The sequence below is a fragment of the Carassius carassius genome, chromosome 12 (genome assembly GCF_963082965.1).
Source record: "Carassius carassius chromosome 12, fCarCar2.1, whole genome shotgun sequence".
Taxonomy (NCBI): Eukaryota; Metazoa; Chordata; class Actinopteri; order Cypriniformes; family Cyprinidae; genus Carassius; species Carassius carassius.
Window position 1 is genome coordinate 15,610,744 of NC_081766.1, and position 26,219 is coordinate 15,636,962.

Genomic DNA, 26,219 nt, shown 5'->3' on the forward strand with positions numbered 1-26,219 from the left:
AAATGTATGTTTCTGAACAACATTTTCCACTTTTTATGTAATTTCTAGCGAGAAATTAAAATTGCAGTAGTGAAATATCCACTTAGTTATCACCAAAGCTCTCTATATTTTGCTGTCGATCATTAAACCATCATCAAACCTCAGAAGCCTGTGCGAAATCCGTTTCATGAAGTGCCTTCGGGCAAAAACGCTGCCTGCAAAGTCATTGCCTGATTAGACAGCAAGGCAGCAAGTCACCTGCCTAAGTTTTGGATGCAGCCATAGTGTCATTGTGTCGCCTGCCAATGATGCCGTACACCCTCAATTTCCGGTTTTGTTTTTGTAGAGACGCTTTAATGTGTTGTGCATTTTAATAGACAGGTGACGACCTTACAAAGTAGCATTATAACAGAACTTTCAATTCTAGTATGATAAAACAGTGCTTCTTTTTTCCCCCATATACACACGACCGGAAGTAGCAGAAGCAGTCGACTGTGGCATTATAAAAGCTCTGTTGCTTTCGGCCCCTGTGTCACGCTCGTTCAGTGGCATCGCTTCCTTCTATGTTAATAAATCATTAGCTCATCCATGAACATGATTTCTGCCTGAGTCCCATCGGACTGCATTGGCTGTGGGGATGAAGACGACAACTCCCATGATTCCACACTCAGTCACGGCATCAACAAACTTCTTTGTTTTGAATACATCCTCTATAGCTAGTGGCAAAAAAAATAATTACATATTGTGGCTTTAAGTGATTCATAAAGTAGGATTTATAGCATTAAAGTAGATCTTGAAAGGGATAAACTACTGGGAACTAATGAAAATGCTCAGTGTTGTTAGAAATAAACTTTTACTTTGTACATTGTTGAACAGTATTGCATGACAAGTTGTTTATCCATTTCTATATCATGCCTCTGGGCAAAATCAGATTAAATTTAGGAGGAAGCCCTCAAACTGACTTTTTAAATGTCAAAGCTGTCATTCAAAGTGACATAACGTATTGCAGAAAAATAAAAATCAGATGGAGAATCTGAGAAGCCTGTGACATTTGGGCTAATACGTTACCTTATTTTAGACTCCGATTTAATAGTCTGTGTAACTTCTGCAAATACAAATATGGTCAGTTGGTCTTAGCATTGTCCTCATGGAGAACTTTGAAAAATTAGAACTTGCAAAAAAGCACCATGCTTTAGTATATTTGGGCAAAAAGGAAGAACAAGCACTAAAATAGGGTTTCAGTTTTAAATTCACCAGAGAAGCTGGAATCATGACTAGTCCATACTAATGAGCCGGCCCTTGCAAATGAGAAACATGGACAACAGCAAACAAATGCACATGGCAGAGTTTTATTTTAAATAAAAATAACACTTACTGGACACTGGTCAAGTGCAATGTCAAGACTTTAATGACACAATAACACTGTACAGCTAGGTGGAGTTTTCTGCATGTCAGCATTACACCGATGTATAAAAATAGCACGGTAATAAAAACAAAAGACACATTTGGACTAAGAGTGGTCAAACTGCCAAATTGTCCACTTTATTTCTCATCCTCTTTTTTTCACATCACCACTTAAACCAGCTGAATCTCTAGTGCCCAACATTTGAAACTGGTCGCAGTGGGCCAGTCCTTGACCGCGCCAAAACTCCGAGCCCTTACACACCAGACAAGATCCACACCTCCAAGATCAAGCCACATGAGAAAAAGACCTTCTAAGCAGAGGTCAAGGCCTGGTCCGGTGAGAGTAGTTTCTGTATAATATTAAGATGAATGCAGCGCACCCAAAATAGAAAAAAAGTTAACTTGAGCACTGGAAATGCAGCAAGGTGTACATCACGTCATACTTTAGTTACATACAGTCAAGAACAGTGTCCATGTGTACATTCATAGTGAGGTGCATTTTACACAAGTTTCAGGTAATACATTTAAGTATTACAGCAGTGCATTGTGGTTTAGTATCTTGTGCCCCTTTTCTTCAAAGCACCTGATGGGACAAAGTTGCACAAATAAAAACTAGTTAAAAAAAAAAAAAAAAAAAAAGTGACCGGTTTAACCCCCTAAACTCACCTCTGCCTCTCTGGCAGTAGGTAAATTGTGTCTCATCATATTCACTTCTTGGCCTTTGCTGGTGGACTGTCTTACAAGTCGGCCTTCTCAAAGGAGTTCTCCCTTTACAAATCAAAAAGAACATTGTAAAAGACAAGCCATACTAGACACTTCAATTGAACAATTTTAGACATCCAAGTAGGTAAAAACCAAAATCAACCCTACCTTGATCCTGAGGTCCACTAACTTGCCTCCAAGATCTTGGTTTGGCACCATAGCTCACCCAATTCTCTTGCTCGGAGACAACACCCTCTCTCCATTTTCGTTCTAAAAATATTTTTGCATGAGTAGACCACCTTGTGACAGCATTAAAGTGCAAATTCAAATAAATAATATATATATATATATATATATATATATATATATATAAAAAGAAAAAAAAAAAAACCACCACCACCACCCTTACCGATACAAGGCCTGCACAAGGCACCCTTTTGAATTCTCTTATCTGCTTTAGCCAGAGAGCCACACTCCTCAAAGCACTCTCCTTTGGGATGCACATGAGCCTGCTCATGTAGACCACAGCTCTCTTGGCCTTCACACAGCAGCTTCCTGTGCCGGTGTTTGGCACAGTGATGGCCACAAGAGGGAAGGGCATGCCTACTGCAACTCTTCCTCTTCGGTATTCTCGGAGACTCACAGTTACTCCGCACATCTGCGTCGAGGTCATACTCACAGTCTTGATCAGATGCCTCATCTCTCTCAAGATGGCTGTGTTCGGCCACTTTGCACATTCCTACTTCATCCTGCAAGCTTGAGCCGCAGCACACACACATTTTCTGGCAGACAGGGCAAGTTTTGTCTACACTCAGGAGCTCTTTTCTGGAGCTAACAGGAACGTCAGTGGTTTCAGCCAGCTTGCCACCACCAACATACACATGCCCTGGAATGAGATCAAGATCCTCCACATCAGTGGAGAACAGTTCATCTCTGGAAGAGAGCTCATCTATGGACGGACTCAGGACACTCTGGCGTTCTTGGGTCACGGGAGGGTAGTAGCTGTAGGAATATGCACTGCTGATTGAGGACAGATAGTTTTGTGGAGGCAACAGCATAGATGGAGTATCAAAGTAAACAAGTGGGTCAATCGCTCGTTCAAGACTAAGGCCAGTTGTTGTCTTATTGCATGGCAAGCGAAGGATTTGATATGACAGGTCAAACTCTTCAGAGAGCTTTATGAGAGGCTCCATAACATCAGCATCAGTAGATGCAATATTCTGTACCAGATCATCACCTGGTTTCTCCAAATCAAGGTTCTCCGTTGGATCAGCAGGGTCTTTGACACCACTACAGAACACATTGCCAGTTGCATTGGTTGTTGACTTTCCATTTTGGCAGCACGTTTCATCAGGAACACTTTGTTGCTCATTATCCACATTGGCATCCTCTTTCTCATGGACAGAGGAACTGTCAAGGGGTAGCACATCTGATAGCATACATTCATCCAGTCTACCCTGGCTAGATTCAGCATCATACGCAGAGTCGCTGTAGGTTGTGGGCCTTGTGACCTGATCCTCCTTGCCTTCCTGAGAGGTGAGCTCTAACTTAGAGTCTTCATTTAAACAGGTGAGTTTATCTCCTTGTACTACATCAGGGGTAGAGGAGACCACAGAGTTAAGCCCCTTGTCACCACCTTGTTCACTGGCCTTCAGACTCTCAATTTTGTCTAGCAGTTTGTTGACTGAATCACTAGGATCAGTTTGGACCTCAGAACAGGCAGTCTCCCGATGCGTCCCTGCATGTTGATAGTGGTGGCGGACACGCAAATCGTAGGATGCAACAGAGGGGAAGTGGGGGTTGATTCTTCTGTAATCGATAGGCTGCATGGGTGCATGTGGGATCACATACCCAGGATACTGCATAAACTGATAAGGGGCCACATATGGTCGACCGAATTGCAAAGCTGGAACAAAGAGGAAAAAAATGGTGTGGTAAATTAACTGATAGTCAACGGTTATCACTGCCTCAAAAGAACTTACCTGGCCCTGGAAAGCCATAGTGGCCATATGGATTCATGGGCCATTGATACATATAATAAGGTTGAGATGGTGGCTGAACATAGAAAAAAGGCCTGGTGTGGTTTACTGGATGGTGAGGTTGCCCAACTCCCATTGATTGTGAAGTGTTGTTTATGCCTAAAGACAAAAACAAAAAGTTACATTTGCCAGATCATTATAGGCTACATAATTAGCATTTGCCTGGGTGTAGTTATTAAGTATCCCTGTCGTTCAAACAATAGAGCATGACGCTAGCAACAAAGTCATGGGCTGAGAAGATTACCTTCCATTTCTTGTGAGGAGACGAAGAAAGCACAGGATACAAAACACCGCAATACTGTAAAACAAACGTTCCACGCTCAAAATCACGATATATTAGACCAAACAAACAATACCAGTAAAGGAAAAGATCCTTTTAAAATGGACAGGCATGCTATTAGCAAATTTTATATTACGACAGCAAAAAAAAAAAAAAAAAAAAAACTAACCTCAGATGTGAAAGTGACAAAGTGGACTTAAATGTGTATAAAGCGAGAACAACTAACTCTTGCAATAAAGTTTTTCACTTCAGATTTATAGTTTATGCTTGTTTTCAGCGATCCACGCAATCAAATGGCAGCCAGCAGGTGTATCCAATTTGTCCTTTATTCAGCAAAGCACTGACGTCGGACTTTATCATAAGCAGTCTATGCCTCTAACGTTTCTCATTTAAAATAATAATAATAATAATAATAATAATAATAATAAATATATAAATAATTATTATAGTGTTTCTTCATATTTCACATAGTCATTTGTTACAATTAAACTTAACCTGTTTACATTTATGTACTCCAATTTCACTAATCTACCCATTGTTATGTTGATGAAATGCGCTTCCTCACAGTCACAGCGCCTCTATGCGGATAGATGAATGTTTCAGTTTTACGTGTGAGTGAAGGAGAGCGCTGCTCCCCTGTCAATACACGGTGAGTACGTTATTATCAATCGACAGCTCATAAAATACTTCAGACAGTTGAGTTGACTAAAAAGTATTAACAGAGCCACATGTAGACGGTTCTTTGTAATGTAGGTGACCAGTGTTTTGATTATTAATCCTAAGCGTTAGCCTGCTAGCGTACTAGTATTCAATATCAGCGGGCAAGTTAAACAATAGTAGGGGTTTGATTTTAGTATATAAACACGTCTGTCCGTACGGGTTGGACAAATAACAACGAAGACAGTAAAACATCCGTTTATCTAGAAACTGAAAAGTATGTTAGAAGACTTAACGTTAGCTAACTAGTTTCGTGTGAGTTGTTATGGTTTCACTTTCCAATTCAAAAGACAGCTAACGTTAGCGTATTAGCTCATGTGGATTTAGTGTAAACACATCAATACTGGTTATTTACATGATGTGACATTCATCTATGCAAAATATTAACAATGACTGCAAATAGACGATAAAATGACGTATGTTTGACAAGATGATCAACAAATGTGTTGTTGAACTTGTTTATGCTTCAAACATAATAAATCAGTAAGCCACCACGTCTAATGCCACTAAACTTTAACTATAAACCCATCTACAGTGTAATTAGTTTGTTTTCTGATGCATAAGAAACAATGAATAATTCAGGCCCTGCATGTTTTTAACCTAAAGCTTTGATGACTCTCTTTCAGCTATGGCCTCTCTCAGTGATCAGCTGGAGAAGCTGAGGGTGAATGTGGAAGTCAGCTTGTCTACTCCAGGTTCTGCCCAGGAGATGAGGGCAGGGGTGACAGCCATGGCCAACATCCCCCTCCCACCCTCCAGCAAATATCGCTACATCGCTGCTGAAAGCATGCTGACAGAGAACAGTAATGGAAATAATAGGAAGGAGGTGAGAGCTGGTGTAATGATTCATTTTCCTTAGCAATCCAAAGAGTGTATGATTATATATACATCAGGAAGCAAAAAAATTGACTTTTTAACAATTTGCATGTAGTGAATGCATACTAGGCTATGACCATGTCTTGAAGATTGGGGGACAAAGGGGGGTAGTAGTTAGCCTGGTTCTACCAGACTCTCGTACATTTCATTTGTACAGAGAGTCTGGCCTCGCTCCATTGAGAAACGTTTACTTCCTTGTAGGCGGGTTCTCTGTTAAAGTTCTAAACTATTCGATCTGCCCAGAGTCACTCAGGATGTGCCATAGCCAATCGCTAACGTGTGGTCACTTTTCCCGAACCCCGTGGGAAGGAGGGCCACAACATCATGGCCACCAACAAAACTTTGCAAACATTGTTCTTGCTCCGGCTTTAACTTCTGTATATTCGGCAGTTTTGCAACAACGGACCAAATAGCATTACTCACTTTTATCTCCGCGGCCATTACTCCAACTTAAACTGACGCACTACATCAACGTCATCGTTCTCAGCCACTCCCTCTGTTCGCTGATTGGTCCTACAAAAAATTTGGTTCTGGAAACCTAAGAATATACTGCAAACCCAGACGGAGTACTGAAGGGAAATGAAATTGAGCGGAAGTACGTAGGAGGGCGGAGCCAGGCTAGGTAGTAGTAGTCCCTTAAATAAAAACGAATTAAATAATTAAAGGTTTTAAAGGAATAAAGAAAAAAAAACATAAAATATCTATCCATTATTGAAATCAAAATATTTGCAAATACTATTTTATTTTAAAACATACACACATTTACTCTTTCTAATATGTTAAAAATGGCTTAATTAATGTTTCTTGTACTCAATTTTGAATTACAGTAATCACTTATATGGTGAAATTTGACAAAAAAAAAGTTTGCTTTAATGGATATGGTTTTTAGTTGTTTAACATCTCTGTCATAGAACAGTTATCAAATGTTTAGCTACTCTTATATCCTACTTCGCACTTCCTCTGTTAAACAAGAAGTGTCATGAAAATATATCTTATACACAATTTGTCCATATCCGATTATTTGGGGGGGAACTGTCTTTGGTGGTTATGGGCCTGACTGTATAAATTGGGAATGTATGGGTTTATATTGGCCATGTGAATGATTGACATTAAGCGCATAATAATACATAGCTCTGGGTAATCTGTCACAGTTTCCTCTCGTGTTTCGCAAGAATTTGTTCTCTTTCCACTCATTTGTATGACTTCCTAGTTCATTTTTACCAACTGTTGTTGTTTCTGGGTTGTAATGTATTCTTGTATGACTATTCTGTTGTACATTAATTTCTTCTGATCTTTTTAGTCCCTCAGCCTCCTGCAGAAGCTTTCCACCGCTCTTAACATCTTGGAGAAGTATGGCTCCAATCTTACCAACCCCAACAGGCCGAAGTACTGGCGTACAGTAAAGTACAACAATCCTGTCTTCAGGACCACTGTAGATTCTATTCAGGTGTGTGGTGGATGAAATTATGAGGCTTTTTGTATGAACCATACAACTTTCTGTGGTTACTATTGTTTATCTTCCTCTTTCAGGGTGGCAGAGCAGTACTCAACCTTTATGGCTACACCAATCATCAGCAAGATGGCTTGAGCTTTCCTGATGATGTTGTCCAGCCAGATGTTGGGAAGGTGGCATCAGTGACTCTTGAGGTCATGTGTCTCCGTATGGAGCTGGACATGCTAATCAAGGTCTGAGGCTGTCAAGTGTAAGCACTTAGTGGGTTTATCACAAAATCACAAATAACCATTCAGCTCACATAGAGTCTTTCTCTTTTCTGTAGGGTACCCATCCTTATCCAGAGTTTTTTGAAAGACTTATTCCCTCCCTCACAGTGCTGGTACAGTTTTTTCCCATTCTGCACTTATTTAAATTTGTCGGATCATTTATATGGTTACAAAAACTTGTCCATGCACTTTTTTCAACATCAAAATAGTAGGTTAAAAGTGATATATACACTACCACTCAAAAGTCACTTATTTATTATATATTTTATAGAAATTAATAGATAGATTGTGAAATTAATAAATAGAAATTAATACTTTTGTTCAGAAAGGGTACATTAAATTGATCAAAAGTGACAGCAAGGACATTTATAATGTTACAAAAGAAACAACGAAAATTATCAATTAAACATTTTTTGGAATCGCCACAAAAATATTAAGCAGCACAACTGTTTTCTGTTTCTTGAGCTCAAAACCATTATAGGATCATGTGACCCTGAAGGCTTGAGTAATGGCTTCTCAAAAAAGTCAGCTTTGCTATCACATGAAGCAATTAAATTTAAATTCAATTTTTTTTAAATGCATTACTTATTTAATAAATATTAACCGTTTTTTTTTTTTTTTTTTTTTTTTTTACAAAATTACCGTTTCTGCTGTATTTTTGATAAATGCAGCCATGGTGAACATAAGACACCATGGCTGTTAAGATTCTTAACAGCCTAAAACTTTTGAATGGTGGTGTTTGTATAAGGGAAAGTGCTTCTGTTAGATTTGTTAGCCTTTTTGCAAGTTATGTTATAAGTGGTGTCCATATAATGTCTATACAGGATGAGGGAATCAGCACAGATGCAGTTACCTTCTCTCCTAGTGAAAGTCCATGGGAAAAACAAACTCCCTCGCCTGCATTGACTCCTCTTCAGCCTAAATCTCCATTCAGTCCAGCCCTCTCTCTCTCTTCTCTAGTGCCCTCTAATCAAACAGGTAAGCATGTCACAATTACCAACCCTGGCTTTCCTTTTAAAGAATAGATTTAATTGTGAGTGTCCGCTTTCATCATTTCTATTCTATTCCGTGGAATTGCTCTGCAGAGATCTGCACCATATGTGGTATTTTTCCGGTGTCTGCTCACTGTCCCACCTGTACTCAGCGGCTGTGCGTAGAATGTGACAGGCTTTATCACTCCCATTCAGGGCGTTCCACACACATTAGGATTCCTGTGACTTCCTCAAAAGCCACAAAACGGCTCAGGTTAGCACTGTTACTCTGGAAGGCTGAGAGAACATATTTGTGTAGAGGATTTTGTTGAACACCTCTGTATGTCGCCATTTCTTTTTTCCTTAGCTCATCGCTGTCAACATGGCAGTGTTCGTACTGCGCTACAGTAAATACAGTTCAGCAGATTTTGTGTGAAAACTGTGATCGACCCCGCTTGTCCTCTGCTGCACCATCTCTACAGGAAGAGCCATCTCAGCCCTCTACAATATCTGGTTAGTCTGTACCACCTCCTTTTTTTTTCAGTTTACTTTCACTTTTTCCCCATTAAATAGGCCATCAGTGCTGTATGACCTCTTGGTATGTCAAGTTGATATTTCGACATGACATAAACATCTGAATTCAGTTTCTTATTTTTTTCCCCATCACTTCCTTCAATTAGAATGGCAATGTAAAAGCTGCACTGTGGTGAATTCAGGCAGCAGCATTTTGTGCGAGGTGTGTGAGCGTCCTCGTCTGGCCACCAGACCCCCTGTCACACCCTCACGTCCGACCCCCTCGACTGCAGGACTAATGGACAGCCAGGTGCCATGATCCACTACATACCATATGCAGTTTTCTTACAGATAGTTTTGTTTACATATATAGGTGAAGTGTATAATTTATGTACCAATAAGTCAAATCAAGCTATAGCGCTTCATACAATACCGTTTTCAGAGCATTTTCACGGTAACACATGGCTAAATAACAGAAGCAAACTTCTTTAAATACGAGACAAATTCAAATTCTGCTTTAAAGCAGCTCTAAAAAGAAAATAGTGTCATTGTTTAGCTCCAGTAAGTTCAGTGTTGATTCAGTTCAATTCAGTAAGTGTGTAAGTTAATTAATTATTAAATGAGTTCTACAGAAGGCAACATTGTTATTCATCTCAAGTCAGTTCAATGTTGATTCAGTTTAATTCAATAACAGTGTTAAAGGGTTAGTTCACCCAGATAGCAAAATTATGTAATTAATAACTTACCCTCATGTTGTTCCAAACCCGTAAGACCTCCGTTTATCTTTGGAACACAGTTTAAGATATTTTAAATTTAGTCCGAGAGCTCTCAGTCCCTCCATTGAAACTGTGTGTACGGTATACTGTCCATGTCCAGAAAGATAAGAAAAACATCATCAAAGTAGTCCATGTGACATCAGAGGATCAGTTAGAATTTTTTGAAGCATTGAAAATACATTTTGGTCCAAAAATAGCAAAAACGACGACTTTATTCAGCATTGTCTTCTCTTCCGTGTCTGTTGTGTGAGAGAGTTCAAAACAAAGCAGTCTGGATATCCGGTTCGCGAACAAATCATTCAGTTCACCAAATCGAACTGAATCGTTTTAAACGGTTCGCATCTCTAATACGCATTAATCCACAAATGACTTAAGCTGTTAACTTTTTTAATGTGGCTGACACTCCCTCGGAGTTCAAACAAACCAATATCCCGGAGTAATGCATGCACTCAAACAGTACACTGACTGAACTGCTGTGAAGAGAGAACTGAAGATGAACACCGAGCCGAGCCAGATAAGAAGAATCGAGGAGCTGATGAAACTGCGCATGTGTGATTCAGTGTGAAGCAGTTTGACACACAGAGCGCATGAATCGAACTGATTCTTTTGGTGATTTATTCTGAACTGATTCTGTGCTAGTGTTATGAGCGTGGGTAAACCGAAGGCTTGAATCAAGGGCAATCATCGCAAATGACCACTGTTGGGAACGTTACTTTAAAAAAGTAATTAGTTGTAGTTACTCACTACTTGTTCCAAAAAGTAACTGAGTTAGTAACTTACTTACTCTATAATAAAAGTAACTCGTTACCAGGAAAAGTAACTATTTGTGTTACTGTTTAAAAAAAAAAAAGTTGCTATATGTCAAAGAATTTGTATTTTTTTTTAGCAGTTTTAACAAGTCAGTTGAAATCAGTAGAACAGACAGGTGTTCGTACATAACTTTCGATATTTATTGCACGTCAACAGACAGCAAGAGTTTTATCCTGCACTTCAAATATTATCTTTGTGAGAAAATGTTTTTGGCCACTAGCTTTGTAGATGCGTGTGTCGTTGTGAGATGCTTCATTAAATTAGAGTTGCTTACAACGGATGTCGACAAAGTCTTCGCTCCTGGACATAATGTACATATTACATGTACGTTCTTGCCTTTGACCACAATGAATTTGAAGTAGTGCTTATATCTCCACCTTGAAAATGCCAACTTTTCATCGGATTGCTCCTGACTCGCCATCTCGGCTGCTGCTGCGATGCTGTTGCTTGTGTGTGTGTGTGTGTGTGTGGCGCCGCTGGCGCGTGTGCTGGCATGTGTGTAAAAACACTGGCTTTGATTGGCTAGCATGAAACACATGACTCTGCCTTAGCCAATCATAATCGCTTATCTCGTTATTAACCCACCTCCTCACTCGCTGTTTGAGCCAGGGTTGTGTTCGGATTATACAGTTTATTCAATCAATGCATAGTAACGCACCGCATTTAACGTTCAGTAATGTTAACGGCGTTGTAACTTCGGGAAAAGTAATTCGTTAAATTACCCAGTTACTGAAAAAATAACGTCGTTACCTAATGCCGTTCTTTTAAACGGCGTTATTCCAAACACTGCAAATGACGCCATTACGTCGAGCGCAAAATAACCGGTGAACCGTTTCTTCAACCGGTTTATTGAATCGAACTGTCCGAAAAAACTACTGGTGATCCGAAAACCAATGGAACCGGTCCTTGACTCGTGAACGAGTCAGTCTATTGTTTGCTATCTGGCTCGGCTCGGTGTTCATCTTCAGTTCTCTCTTCACAGCAGTTCAGTCAGTGTACTGTTTGAGTGCATGCATTACTCCGGTATATTGGTTTGTTTGAACTCAGAGGGAGTGTCAGCCACATTAAAAAAGTTAACAGCTTAAGTCATTTGTGGATTAATGCGTATTAGAGATGCGAACCGTTTAAAACGATTCAGTTCGATTTGGTGAACTGAATGATTCGTTCGCGAACCGGATATCCAGACTGCTTTGTTTTGAACTCTCTCTCACAATAGACAAGGAAGAGAAGACAATGCTGAATAATGTCGTCGTTTTTGCTATTTTTGGACCAAAATGTATTTTCGATGCTTCAAAAAATTCTAATCGAACCTCTGATGTCACATGGACTACTTTGATGATGTTTTTCTTACCTTTCTGGACATGGACAGTATACCGTTCACACAGCTTCAATGGAGGGACTGAGAGCTCTCGGACTAAATCTAAAATATCTTAAACTGTGTTCCAAAGATAAACAGAGGTCTTACGGGTTTGGAACAACATGAGGATAAGTTATTAATTACAACCCGAATTGCGGAAAAGTTGGGACGTTTTTTAAATTTTAATAAAATGAAAACTAAAGGAATTTCAAATCACATGAGCCAATATTTTATTCACAATAGAACATAGATAACGTAGCAAATGTTTAAACTGAGAAATTTTACACTTTTATCCACTTAATTAGCTCATTTAAAATTTAATGCCTGCTACAGGTCTCAAAAAAGTTGGCACGGGGGCAACAAATGGCTAAAAAAGCAAGCAGTTTTGAAAAGATTCAGCTGGGAGAACATCTAGTGATTAATTAAGTTAATTGATATCAGGTCTGTAACATGATTAGCTATAAAAGCTTTGTCTTAGAGAAGCAGAGTCTCTCAGAAGTAAAGATGGGCAGAGGCTCTCCAATCTGTGAAAGACTGCGTAAAAAAATTGTGGAAAACTTTAAAAACAATGTTCCTCAACGTCAAATTGCAAAGGCTTTGCAAATCTCATCATCTACAGTGCATAACATCATCAAAAGATTCAGAGAAACTGGAGAAATCTCTGTGCGTAAGGGACAAGGCCGGAGACCTTTATTGGATGCCCGTGGTCTTCGGGCTCTCAGACGACACTGCATCACTCATCGGCATGATTGTGTCAATGACATTACTAAATGGGCCCAGGAATACTTTCAGAAACCACTGTCGGTAAACACAATCCGCCGTGCCATCAGCAGATGCCAACTAAAGCTCTATCATGCAAAAAGGAAGCCATATGTGAACATGGTCCAAAAGCGCCGTCGTGTCCTGTGGGCCAAGGCTCATTTAAAATGGACTATTTCAAAGTGGAATAGGGTTTTATGGTCAGACGAGTCCAAATTTGACATTCTTGTTGGAAATCACGGACGCCGTGTCCTCCGGGCTAAAGAGGAGGGAGACCTTCCAGCATGTTATCAGCGTTCAGTTCAAAAGCCAGCATCTCTGATGGTATGGGGGTGCATAAGTGCATACGGTATGGGCAGCTTGCATGTTTTGGAAGGCTCTGTGAATGCTGAAAGGTATATAAAGGTTTTAGAGCAACATATGCTTCCCTCCAAACAACGTCTATTTCAGGGAAGGCCTTGTTTATTTCAGCAGGACAATGCAAAACCACATACTGCAGCTATAACAACAGCATGGCTTCGTCGTAGAAGAGTCCGGGTGCTAACCTGGCCTGCCTGCAGTCCAGATCTTTCACCTATAGAGAACATTTGGCGCATCATTAAACGAAAAATACGTCAAAGACGACCACGAACTCTTCAGCAGCTGGAAATCTATATAAGGCAAGAACCAAATTCCAACAGCAAAACTCCAGCAACGCATAGCCTCAATGCCCAAAGGTCTTCAAACTGTTTTGAAAAGAAAAGGAGATGCTACACCATGGTAAACATGCCCCGTCCCAATTATTTTGAGACCTGTAGCAGAAATCAAAATTGAAATGAGCTCATTTTGTGCATAAAATTGTAAACTTTCTCAGTTTAAACATTTGCTATGTTATCTATGTTCTATTGTGAATAAAATATTGGCTCATGTGATTTGAAAGTCTTTTAGTTTTCATTTTATTAAAATTTAAAAAACGTCCCAACTTTTCCGGAATCCGGGTTGTACATAATTTTGCTATCTGGGTGAACTAACCCTTTAATATTGCAAAAAATCATAAATTGTTAAACTAATTTGATTCAGATATAAGCTGCTTATAACGAAAAACAATAGTATCATAATCCAGCTAAATTCGAATTCAGTTTTGTTCTCATCTGAGAACAAAACTGCTCAATGCACTATGTTGCAAAAAGTAATGTAAAGATTCCCTCCATTCTCTACTGTTTATCAGGAAGTTCGGCTGTATAAACTTCTAATGAGCCAGTGTTATTATGGTGTGCTAAATAAAGATCAGTTATTTTTGGTGCTGCTGCTGGTGGGTGTTACAGATAATCTATTTAACACTGATTAATTGATGAGAATATTCTGATATGTCATTGCAAGTGAAATGAGTCTCATGCTGAGTTTTATCCTGAATGTAGGTTCCTGTTTTGACTTCTCCTATTTTCCTTGTCATTTAGTGGGTTTGCCAGTTTTGTACGTATGTCAACCACACACTATCACCTGTATGCGAAATGTGTTGTCTGTCGAGGTCAGAGCCTGCTTTGTCACTCCCTAAGCCCCTCCCACTTTCACCAGTCAAGGACATCACACTGCTTCCAGCCCCACCTAAAGTCATTCCTACTGAGGACCCTGATTTCAAAAGGCAAAGGCTGATGAGGGAGGAAGGGCTTAAACTTATTCAGATCATTCGTGTAAGTCTGATCGTTTTTGTTGTTGTAGCCTGCGCATCATCCTCAGAACTTTACAAGTATCCTCATTGCCAATGTCCTTTTTTCAGGAGGGAGAAAAGAAAGGAGTGAGCCCAGAGGAGGTTTACACCAGCATGTGTGTGTCAGGAAACAGTAATGTAACACCGTATGATTGGCTGAAAGCAGAGCTACCTCATGTGCTTGATGAGATCTGTGTGATGGCGGCATCCTGTCAGCAAGAACCCAACACACAATCAAACTGTTTAGGGGGGAACAATGGCAAGGATGGACAAAATAGCAATGCAGTGCCCCTGTCCAGAGCAGAAGCTAAACGGGCCTGGCTGGCAGCAGGGGGCGACAATGAGAAGGCTGTCAGACAGGCTCTCAGAGCCCGAAGAGTTAAAGTGAGTAAAGACTATTCTTGTGCATCCAAACACCATAATACTGATACTCATACTGATTAAACATCTATGGCTATTATTTGGGGAATTTCATCTGTGTTTCTAGACTTTTCAGAATATTTAGTGATGTAACTTTAAATGCTAACATTAAAATTGAAGGGATGGCAGAAGGAAAGAAAGCTTAATTTGGAGAAGCTGTATGTCAAGCTGTGTTTTGGTACTATTTTAGGCAACAACTTTTATTAACATTTACAACAGTATAAGAATATATAATGCTTAACAGATAAGTTTTCTATATGTACAGGTACATATTTCAAGTTCAAGTTCATTTTATTTATATAGCACATTTTATAACAGCCACTGACTGACCAAAGTGCTTTACAGAACTACAAGATTAAAATAATAGTACCATGCATAACTACACAGCACAGATGCAGCAAATCTAAGAGCAGCCTTAAATGGGAGTAGCAAAAACATTGTCGGACTTAAAATAAAAAAATAAGAAAACAGAAATGGCAGAACAGTATCAGACTCATCAATAAAAAAAACAAAACAGAAATGGCAGTATCAGACTTAGATAAAAGGAAAAACAGGAATGGAGAAATGGTAAAACTAACCAACCTTAATTATAGGCCAAGGAAAACAGGTGCGTTTTTAAATGTGACTTAAAAGAAATCACGGATGGGGCTATCCTAAATTCTAGGGGCAAATTGTTCCACAGCCGAGGCACAACCACAGCGAATGCTCGAACCCCTCTGCGTTTGAGTCTTGAATGTGGGACTAATAGCAAGTTCATAATTGTGTATATAAGCAAGATATTAATAGTATCAGCTGATACTGGATATTTTATTAAGCATGCTCATTTCCCTTACTTTTCAGAGTAAGAACACTCACTTTTAAAATCTTTAAAATCACTAAAAATGTAATAATATTGTTAAATGTCATTTTTAAAATAATCGTTATAATGTTGCCTAAACTCACATTTTTTAGTGTTTTATTTTTTCAGTATATTTAAAGAACATAATATTGAGTATTAATGTTGTTCGTAACATGAAAATAATTATCGGCTTATCAGTATCGTCTAGAATTGTAATATAGGTGCATTCCTGTTAAATATGACATTTTGGCTCTTTTTGTTTGTTAGGTAAAAGAGCTTGGCTCTCTAGGCTTTAATGATGTGACCCGCTGTGAAGAAGCCCTGCGGCAGAGTGGAGGGGATGTGAGGGGGGCTCTTGCTCTGCTGCAGCGCCCTTTACTGGAGCCATTCCATCAGCGCATGTGGAGTGACGAACCAGAGCCCCCCATCGACATCAACCATCCAGATAAACAGGTGACAGGCCTTTTACCTTAATGGAGCTTCACTGAGACACTGCATTGCTTTCTCACCATTGGATGTGCCAAACAGTTTTTTGTGAAAACTTAGTCTGTATCATTTTTTGTGTGATATATATATATATATATATATATATATATATATATATATATATATATATATATATATATATATATATATATATATATATATATATATATATATATATATTTGTTTGTCTTTAATTACATAATGCTGGCCTCCAAGAATGTTCAAAGTGATCAATGGTGAAAATGTTAAAACATTAAATTATTATTTCTGTTCAGCATGTTTGCCGTAGGCTGCTAGCAATGTTTGACCTGCCCAGCTGGGGGCGCTGTGAGCTGGTTCTGTCTTTGCTGCGGGACCCCACAGCCACATACACACTGGAGGATGTGGTTCAGGCAGTGCGTGAATCACCTGACCGGGACTTTATTCGCCGTGTGCTGAATAAGGAATGCCCCATCTGCCTGTCAGTTTTTCCCCACAACAAGGTACTTTGCATCAGCTCCTTCTATGTGATTGACTCCAAATCTTACACTTTTTACATCAGAATGCCCATACTTTTAGGCATATGAACTGTTAAAGGGAAAGTTCACCTAAAAATCATCATCAAGTCATTTACTCACCATTATTTTGTCAATTACTTCACCGTTACTTCAGTGGAATGCAAAAAGAAAACATTTTGAAAAATGACTACTAGTCATACTGTCCCACTGGGTCCAGTTCACAAATGATCTCTACAAGGAAAAATGCTTACATTAAATTTTTTGGGGGTAATGATTGTGTTTGACAGTACCCTGCATTAAATCATGGCTATTTTTTGGTGTTTTTCTGTCTTTCTTAGATGCGGTCTCTGACATCGTGCCAGTGCTCCGTGTGCTGTGGATGTTTCAAGCAGCATTTCACCATAGCGGTGAGGGACAAGCACATCAGAGACATGGTGTGTCCTGTCTGCACAGAGCCTGACATCAACAACCCTGAGCACCTGAATAGCTACTTCTCCACTCTGGACATACAGGTACTGCAAGAGAGAAAAAAATAAACAGGGTCAGTGCAATACTGGGACTTGAAACAGCAGCAATATAGCTGGGCTTCAAGCTACTCACTGTGATTTATGAAACAATCTTTTGTGTGTTTGTGTCCGTCTCTGTGTGTCTCTATGTGTGTGTGTGACTGCCCAGCTCAGGGATTGTCTCGAGCCGGATGTGTACGATCTTTTCCACAAGAAGCTGACTGAGCAGGCTCTCATCAAGGACCCAAAGTTCCTGTGGTGCAGCCATGTGAGTGACACTGCCTCCCTGCACTTCCTCACTGTTCACTTCTTCTCAGAGATAGCTCTCTTGCTCAAACTGCTTTAGTCTCATTCAAGCATAATTTAGTGATCTGAAAAGAGGTGCATAATGTGATCTCATGCATGTCTTTCACTCTCTTCTCATTTCCACAGTGCTCATATGGCTTCATCTATGACGGCGATCAACTCAAGGTCACCTGTATGCAGTGCAGGAAAAGCTTCTGTGCGCAATGCAAAAAACCGGCAAGTGTTTTCAGAAAGCAAGAAACGGATATACAGGAACCTCACATGAACACAAGACTTGAATTTCAGTGTAGGGGAGTAACTAAAAGTAGCGGCACTATCAATTCACCTGTGTTTTTCAGTAGAAAGGCAGTAGTCAGTAGCTTCAAAAGAGCATCACATAATGCAATAACACATTAGGTTTACCAACAAGTCCAAAACAAACTCTCATATGTATGTGTAATGACAAAAAAACGGAATGAATATTTAATTGAATGATGGTAGTTAATGTCTTACTCTGTCTGTCTCTGTTTGCAGTGGGAGCCGCAGCACATGGGGCTCTCGTGCGAGCAGTTCCAGCTGTGGAAGCGAGAGAATGACCCCGAGTACCAGAGGCAGGGCTTGGCAGGATACCTGCGTGACAATGGAATCAGTGAGTCACCTTTTGATTTGCTTTAGAAGCCTGTCGGACCTGTCCTTTCACTCTTCTAATCCAAATATACTCACAGCAAACAGTATTGCTGCCATCACTGCCCCTGCCCCACTCTGACTGCCAGAATGGATCTTAACCTTAAGGAACAAATTGCCTGCATACACAGTCTGTTTGTTTGTTTGTTTTTGTTGTGTTTAGTCCAGTGGAGAAGGAAAACCAAATAAAATATTAATGTTGGGTATTTTTTCACAGGCATTTTTATTCTGAGAGTTACTGATTGCTCAATAGTTGTTTTTAGTGTAGCGTTTCACGTAAGACTTTTTCTCTCCCTCTCTTTTCTTCTGAATCCATTCATCTGGATTTCTTTTTATCTGTATATCTGTCATTCTGTCTATACATCTGAAGGTCCTTTTAATGATTCAGTATGCTGAAATATTAAAAATGGAGTTCTATAGGTGGAATTTCAAAGAGATCTATTTATCAGTCTGCCTGTTCAACTCTATCTGTCTGTAATGCAGATTGGTATGTGGCATGTGTTAATTGTGACTATATATATATAAAAAAGAACAACTCAATTTGATCTGTTACCTGTCATGACAATAGACAAACAGTCTGATTGATTATGTAAATTATGTTTCTTTTATCAAATGCAAAAAAGTAAACATTCACAGTATAGGCTGAAAAAACTGTCACAACAGCCCGTTCTTTCTGTCATGTAATGCTTTTTTCTATATGTGTTTTTCTGTCTTGTAGCTTGCCCTAACTGCAGGTTCCAGTATGCCCTGGCCAGGGGTGGATGTATACACTTCAGTTGTTCTCAGTGCAGGTATCAGTTCTGCAGTGGATGCAACAACCCCTTCCACACAGTGAGTTTCTGTCTTGTCTTGTCTTGTCTTGTTGTCTTAGGATTGTTTGTGCCTATTTGTAGCTCTATGTGCATGTTATACGGCGCTGTGCGTGACTGTGATATTCAGTTTGAAGCCACCTATGGCTGGGCTATAAGTAGAAGCCTTCTCGGGAGCACTTTTTCCTCCCACCTTTTTATTCATCCTCTTTCCCTCACATCTTGCTCACTCCTTCTCTGGCAGACGTGTGCAGTGAACCAGTGTACTGTGACAGGTCTGCATGCCCATCACCCCAGAGACTGCCTCTTCTACCTCCGAGACTGGGAGCCTGCCAGGCTTCAGGCCTTACTGCAGGTACACACACACACATACACTCGCTTTAACACAGGAACACACATTTCCTCGTAAACATTCACACGCACAGCACTTGGGTGCCAGATTTGGTGATGAAATATCACTTCTTATCTCCACTGATTTATTCCGGAGATTTGTTTGAACGTCATTTTGTTTCCTCAGAAAAAGGGGGTGAACTACAATACTGACACTGCACCAGGAGCACAGACTGGTACGTCTTTATTCATAAAATTCGTAAGGTTTGTTCTAACAGCCTGTTCACAAAAAGAAAGATAACTATATTAGCGTCCACACCAGTGAACAATAATGTTCTGTGTTTTGTAAGCGCGTACTAAAGTTATGTTGTCTGTTGGCTGTTAAATGTTCTGAAAGTGATTCCACTGATATCGTTCCTTTGTGGCGTTATCGTTATAGATGTGGTTCGGACTTCGCTATTCTCGTAGAATTAGAATGATTAGTAAAGCTTTTTAGCTATCGTTAGTTATCGTCCTTTGTGTGAGCAGGCCTGATTTCAGTCTGTCTTATCTACCCAGTACTTCTCTAATTTGTTTATCTGTCTGTCTTTTCATCTAATTTGTCCATCTCTGTCTTAAAGTCTAGATTGCTTCCAGTTTCACTTTTTATCTCAATTGCCCAGTGGAGCAAAATTGCTTTTACTGTAATGAAAGCCTAAAAGCTGGACATCATAAAGCAAAGCACTGTTTTCTGACTAAACAGCCATCCAATTATCGCTTCTCAGCCCGAGGCTATATTTTTACCATGAAATCGTAGTCAAACACACACATACACCTACTCCTCACAGCTTTATTTCACGCTCCCTTCCACTTCTCTGTCCTGAAAATATCTTTCTCAAAATCTCGACCTTTCCCCCAAATGCATCCTTGCTGTGGTGTTTTTGCGTCAGGTGTGTGTGGAGTGATCGAGCAGAAAGATGAAGGGCCTCGTCAGACTGATTCGCCGTGTGGGGCTCAGACTAAGCCAGCCCAGGCAGGACTCTGCGAGTGAGTGACATCACTGTTACCATGTTGACTGCTCCCTCTACACTCTTAAAAATAAAGGATCTTTATTAGCATCTGTGGTTCCATGAAGAAACTTTAACATGCATGGAACCTTTCCATTCCACAGAAGGTTCTTCATAGTGGAAAAACCAAAGACTGTATAAAAACATGGACGTAGCGTCCGTGACGTCACCTGTAGACTCCTAAAGAGCGTTTTTGAAGCTCAAAGTGTGCAGAGCGGGCCGTTGCCTTCTTGGCAGCGCGTCACCGCGCGACTCCTGGACAATCGAAAATGGGCAAAAAGGCGGAAGCTGGTTGCTGAAGCCACACCCACCTAGCTCGATAGCAGTGTCAGCAGCGGCAATCCACCTGTAACTCAAGTGGCCATGCCCTTAATTATGCAGAACTTTAAGGCTTAATATAATTTAAACGGATGAGTTATAAAAAAAATTCACCTCCTCACAGTTGTCATGAAGGGCAAAATTAGCAATATAGTCCAAACTCATTTTTTGAACCAGACTGTAAACATGTTTTTTCCACTGTCAAGTTGGGCATTTTAACATGGGGAGTCTATGGGACTGACTCCCTTTTGCAGCCAGCCTCAAGCGGCCAGTCGATGAAATGCAGTTTTAGTCACTTCCTTGTTGGCTTCACGAGAGGGAGCTAGAGGTTGCCGCTTGGGAAAAACAAGAATTCTTAAGATCGTTAAAATGTTCTTTTAATAACTGAAATTCTTTAACAACAATACACAAACATGTTGAAAAAAGACCATACTTTTAATTATGCACTTGGTTACATAATTTTTGGCAGTACCTTCACCTCTATTAATGTGAATCATTTTTAAATCAGTCTTTCTTTGGAATACCGTATTTTTCAGACTATAAGTCGCACCTGAGTATAAGTCGCATCAGTCCAAAAATACGTCATGATGAGGAAAAAAAAAACATAGAAGTCGCACTGGAATATAAGTCGCATTTATTTAGAACCAAGAACCAAGAGAAAACATAACCGTCTCCAGCCGCGGGAGGGCGCTCTATGTGTTCAGTGTAGACTGCAGGAGCACTGAGAAGTATAGAGCGCCCTCTCGCGGCTGGAGACGGTAATGTTTTATATTGGTTCATTTCTCTTGGTTCATGTCAAAGTAATTTTGATAAATAAGTCGCACCTGACTATAAGTCACAGGACCAGCCAAACTATGAAAAAAAGTGCGACTTATAGTCCGGAAAATACGGTAGGTAGGCAATAAATGAATTTCAACATTACTACCACTAAGCTTCTGACCGCTCTTTCAATTTTTACGATCTACAAACTTGAGTTTAGAATAGTTTTGCACGATCACTAGTATATTATCTAATAGGCTGGACTGGAAGTGGACTAGTGAGTAGGAGATGTTAAAGTTTTTACGGTTCCTAATATTGTTTTGGGAGTCTACTACAATAGGATCACATGCATGCAAGGTCCAAAAATGCTTTTGTTTTTTCAAATTATGCATTTAATATCACTTCATTTTCTAGCGATTCTCAAACGATTTGTTCGATGCAGTTCAAAGTCTCGAAACTCCTCCTTTCCGTGAGCCTGCTCTGCTCTTATGCAAATCTGTTACCTTGTGACTTGTAGCCTCGACAGATGTGGGATTCGAATTATTGGTATTATTCGAATACTGACAACTCGTTTAGGCTGTTCAGAGTAAATTTTTTATTTTCGGAGTCAATAACTATATTTATTGTGCACTTTAACCTTTACAACTCCGCAGATCGTTTACATTCACATACAGCTTTCATAAAGACCCATAGGTATCACGTTACAGTAAGACCTCATTAGTTAACTATTAACATTCACAATGAGCAATAGCTACATTTGCTACAGAAGTTATTAATCTTTGTTAAAAAAAACAAGTCTTAGTTCATGTAAGCTCATTTAATAATACAGTTGCACCTTTAGATTTTAACAACATTATTAAATATTGGATTACCTAAGCTTAGTGAATGTTCAGATAAATTTTTCATTGGCAGTTTATGTTAACTAATGAATTAACTAATGTTAACAAATAAAGCCCTAATGTAAAGTGTGAATTAACAATAATGAATCAAAACACTTTCAAACAATATCTAGGGCATGTTGTAGTCCAGATTAAACTGGGATTTTTTTTTTTTTTTTTAAATAAAAAGCCTATTAAGTCTTTGGCACTGTGGTAAACACCATATCGAATCCACAAATCTGAATGGCTATTTAAAATTATTTAAATATGTTTTAGAAAGTAGTGCAGCTGCTAGATTTATGGGGTTTCCAGGGTAAGGGCTGCACTTTCTGCAGTTTAGTGTCATCTGCTGTCAGATAGTGAATGTGCTTTCATTCATTCGCCTTTATTAAATCCTGACAGTACTAATTTCACATCAAAAGATGGTTTGCACTGGCACAAGATGTTAGTAAATATGGCCCAAAGACTCTAACAAATGTTTGAATACTTGGAATATGTCAACGCTTATATGAAGTATAATATTTCATTTGACACATTGTGAGTGAATATTGTAATCACGTTTAAATTTTGAACACGGTATGATCTAGTCTTGAACAGGATTAGTGAGACAGTTATAAAAACATCAGTTGCAATGCAATGGCCAAAGAGTTCTGTTGACCTTATTAAAAAAAAAAAACACCTGTGTACTCAGCAAGACAAAATGACCCAAATTCCTTTTATGAAGTAAATAAAATAGTGATATCATCTGTGTTTCAGGAAGCATTATCGAGAGTATATGGTCAGCCTCATTAATGGGCATTCTATTGACCCCGCCCACCTTTACACTCTTGATGAGCTGACTGTGGCCTGCAGGAGATACCATGTGGATGTCAGACAGGGGGACGGAGAAGACGAGAGAGCATACTTTGCCAGACTGCTTAAGGTGGGCTGATAATACCCTTTTTTAAGTCAATAAGCATTTCTTTTTTTGTACAGCTATCAAAAGCTTTCTTTACCTTTCACATCTGCAGAAACTCATGGATGACGTGCCTCTGGGTGACAAGGTCCTTCGCAAGAAGTGAAAACTTTTTTTACCATGATCATTTAACCTCTGGACTATTTTAAATATAGCTTCTTTATGCTATGAGCTGCGAGGCCGAAGGAATGTTAAACACAGTGCTTCCCTGTTCTCAGTGTGATGTAGTTTCACACATTTGCACAATGAACACACTGGTGAGTTTTCTTTTTTAATCTAAAGTTTTGTGATTGGAAATTGTTCCTTTTAATCAAATTAGATTTTAATCAACTTCAAATAGCTGTAACTTGATTTAACAGAACAAGAAACACTTTTTCTGTGAATGGATATACACATTTGATTTTATTTTGTCATTTTAAATTCATCAAAATTGTAAAACATCTGCATTTTAAATGGTTTTAATGGGTGAACCCTTCAGCTGATTCTTAACTGTTCATTAGCTCTACTTAAAGCTGTTCATTAGCAGAGTTTATTTAATCAGTTAATTACGAAACTAAATCTTCAGATTGATAGGTGTTAAATGTTGTACAAAGTTATAATGGCATGTTTTGAATGTGGGTCTGTATGTAAATATATATGTGTGTGTGTGTGTGTGTGTGTATATATATATATATGTATATATGATTAAACATAATTTATAAAATGATGAATTTAGTGACTGTGTTTCAAAGAGAGCAAAATAGTCAATAACTCTTAAAAAGATGAAGCAGTAAAACCACCAGTCATGCTGACATCACTCGATCAACATCTCAAAGACGTTCTTTATTACTTTTCCGTCCAGTCACATCAAAGTTGTCTCTGAGATCATAGCCCTTAACATTTTTGCTCATCTCTGTATAAGTCATAAAGCCATTTACAGTGGGGTTGTAGTCAGGGAAACCACTGATCAGTTGCTGCTTTTAGTCAGAGGACATTTGTGCAGCCTGATATTCCCGAATATATTAATTAAGTTTTGAAGCGCATGGGCCGTTTTAAGCAAAAATTATATGCACACATACTGAGAAAATCAATTATATTTTAAAGAGGTCATTATTTTTAACAATAAGAATTACATTTACTGTAAAGTTGTATAATGCTGATTGGTCACATGCAGTAGTTGAATTCATTACCCCCCCCCCCCCCCCCCCCTTCCTTAAATCTGACATATCACTTTACCTTAGGGCTGGACGATTGTGGCCTAAAATCAAAACCTCGATTAATTGAACATTTTACTTCAATTACGAATAAACGATTATTTTGTTTCTGTTTTTTTGCTCTCATAGTTCACTGACAAGGTTTGTACTGTAAATATGATTGACTATTAAAGGTGAGATATTTTTTCCTATTTATGGAGCGATCTGACATCATAGCTCACTATCAGCAGTTATTTTATCTATGTTTGTAACATTTCTTACAAATTATTGCTCGATGTAAGAGATAAATAAAGATCAGATAAAGATAATTTAGCACAGAACCAGTACGGGTGATTGCGTGTGTGAATTAGTCATACCATCTATATATAATTGTGAAGCTGTGGGTTGTAAATAGCCTAGTTCCTTCAAAAGTAGAAAAATATGCTATAATAAGTTTTGAGATTCTAAGCTACTTTAGTGATAAATCACAGGACAGCGCTGACAACTAGTTTCTGCATTCCTCTGTGCACGATCTTCACAGCTACTGTTTATATGAGTGTTCGTGCCACAATGCAGCTGCGCGAACATGGTAGCTCGATATAATAATACACATTCGATCGTCTAATCGCTTGAATGCCCAAACCATAAAACAAATACAACTGACAAAGTTTAGTGAAGACGCAAGGCACACCGCTTGCGCGGCATCACTATGTGTTGAACCGGCGTTTTTTGCTTTTATGCCACTGATTGGATGGGGCAGAGTCATGTTGCTACACACACGGTAGTATACTTTTAAGGGGGAAGTATTAACAGGATTAAAAAAACGGAATAACCGACACAGGAAAATTACGTCGGTTAGAGGTTCTGAATTTCGGTTTCAATTACTTTGATTAATCGTCCAGCCCTACTTTACCTATATAATAAATAATACTCTGTTTAGCTGATGTTCACCAATGTAGTTCTTCAAGAAGCACACTTAACTGCTCAGCTGTGAAATATTGAGTTTCCTATCAGGATATAGGATATCCGACCAGCCACTTAAGCATGCATAAATCAGGCAACCATCTTGACTTAATTTACACACGCAGTTGTATTGCAGACAACATTTTGGTAAAACCCCTACATATCGCTGCCCATTTCTTCATTACATTTAGACTACATTTTCCTACCTGTGTGCCCCCACCCTCCATACCAGTTACTTTTAGACGAAACCTTCACTGTCTTTCCCCCTCCCATCTTTCCTCCATAGTATCCTCCTCTCTTCCCTCACCTACCCATTTCTTATCCCTGGATGTGAATGCAGCAACTGACACTTTATTCTCTACTTTAACCTCTTGTCTAGACAACATTTGTCCTCTCTCATCCAGGCCAGCAAAGGCTGCCCCTTCTAACCCCTGGTTATCCAATGTTCTTTGTGATCACCGGACCAAACTCAGGGCAGCAGAGAGACACGCGTGATCTCTTCAAAACATTAAATTCCCTCTTCTGTCCCCCTCCACCCCACCTCCCACCACTTCTAACAGCTGATGATTTCGCCACATTCTTCATAGAAGAAGGTGTTCGGGGTGTAGGTGGTTGCGATGGGTCAGGTATTGGTAAACATAATGATCGCTCACCGCTGTCAACATTTTTTGTGCCTTTGAA

The 26,219-nt window shown here is 39.3% G+C and overlaps 2 protein-coding genes across 4 annotated transcripts; one reads left to right on the forward strand and one right to left on the reverse strand.

Moving 5' to 3' along the window:
* Nucleotides 1-1,531: 1,531 nt before the first annotated feature.
* buc (bucky ball) lies at nt 1,532-4,727 on the reverse strand. 2 transcript variants are annotated; one of them, XM_059563628.1, is made up of 7 exons: nt 4,574-4,727; nt 4,369-4,422; nt 4,068-4,223; nt 2,495-3,991; nt 2,254-2,355; nt 2,050-2,151; nt 1,532-1,966 (listed from the first exon to the last, which is right to left on the reverse strand). In XM_059563628.1, exons 2-7 carry the CDS (start codon nt 4,373-4,375, stop codon nt 1,935-1,937), a joined length of 1,896 nt encoding a protein of 631 aa, XP_059419611.1. In that variant the 5' UTR covers nt 4,376-4,422; nt 4,574-4,727; the 3' UTR covers nt 1,532-1,934. The 2 variants fall into 2 exon arrangements, with proteins under 2 accessions (XP_059419611.1, XP_059419612.1); XM_059563629.1 differs by having other exon boundaries at nt 4,369-4,443; nt 4,574-4,648.
* Nucleotides 4,728-4,918: 191 nt separating this feature from the next.
* On the forward strand, nt 4,919-24,572 carry LOC132154905 (E3 ubiquitin-protein ligase RNF31-like). 2 transcript variants are annotated; one of them, XM_059563631.1, is made up of 23 exons: nt 4,919-5,053; nt 5,748-5,947; nt 7,298-7,444; nt 7,528-7,683; nt 7,776-7,832; nt 8,544-8,697; nt 8,805-8,964; nt 9,058-9,203; nt 9,371-9,513; nt 14,342-14,575; nt 14,662-14,976; nt 16,118-16,303; nt 16,612-16,818; nt 17,172-17,345; nt 17,509-17,607; nt 17,772-17,861; nt 18,159-18,273; nt 19,027-19,139; nt 19,362-19,472; nt 19,635-19,683; nt 20,377-20,473; nt 23,205-23,370; nt 23,459-24,572. In XM_059563631.1, exons 2-23 carry the CDS (start codon nt 5,750-5,752, stop codon nt 23,507-23,509), a joined length of 3,168 nt encoding a protein of 1,055 aa, XP_059419614.1. In that variant the 5' UTR covers nt 4,919-5,053; nt 5,748-5,749; the 3' UTR covers nt 23,510-24,572. The 2 variants fall into 2 exon arrangements, with proteins under 2 accessions (XP_059419614.1, XP_059419613.1); XM_059563630.1 differs by lacking the exons at nt 18,159-18,273; nt 19,027-19,139; nt 19,362-19,472; ... (2 more) ...; nt 23,205-23,370; nt 23,459-24,572 and having other exon boundaries at nt 8,907-8,964; nt 17,772-18,056.
* The last annotated feature ends 1,647 nt before the right edge of the window (nt 24,573-26,219 follow it).

Excerpts from the sequence above, each read along its gene's own strand:
- buc (XM_059563628.1), bottom strand. Across the intron at positions 3,992-4,067 it reads CTATGGCTTTCCAGGGCCAG|CTTTGCAATTCGGTCGACCA; the intron begins GTAAGTTCTTTT and ends TCTTTGTTCCAG. Across the intron at positions 2,356-2,494 it reads CTTGTGCAGGCCTTGTATCG|AACGAAAATGGAGAGAGGGT; the intron begins GTAAGGGTGGTG and ends AAATATTTTTAG.
- LOC132154905 (XM_059563631.1), top strand. The coding sequence starts at position 5,750 with ATGGCCTCTCTCAGTGATCAGCTGGAGAAGCTGAGGGTGAATGTGGAA. Across the intron at positions 18,274-19,026 it reads CCTGCGTGACAATGGAATCA|CTTGCCCTAACTGCAGGTTC; the intron begins GTGAGTCACCTT and ends TCTGTCTTGTAG. Across the intron at positions 19,473-19,634 it reads GGCTTCAGGCCTTACTGCAG|AAAAAGGGGGTGAACTACAA; the intron begins GTACACACACAC and ends TTGTTTCCTCAG.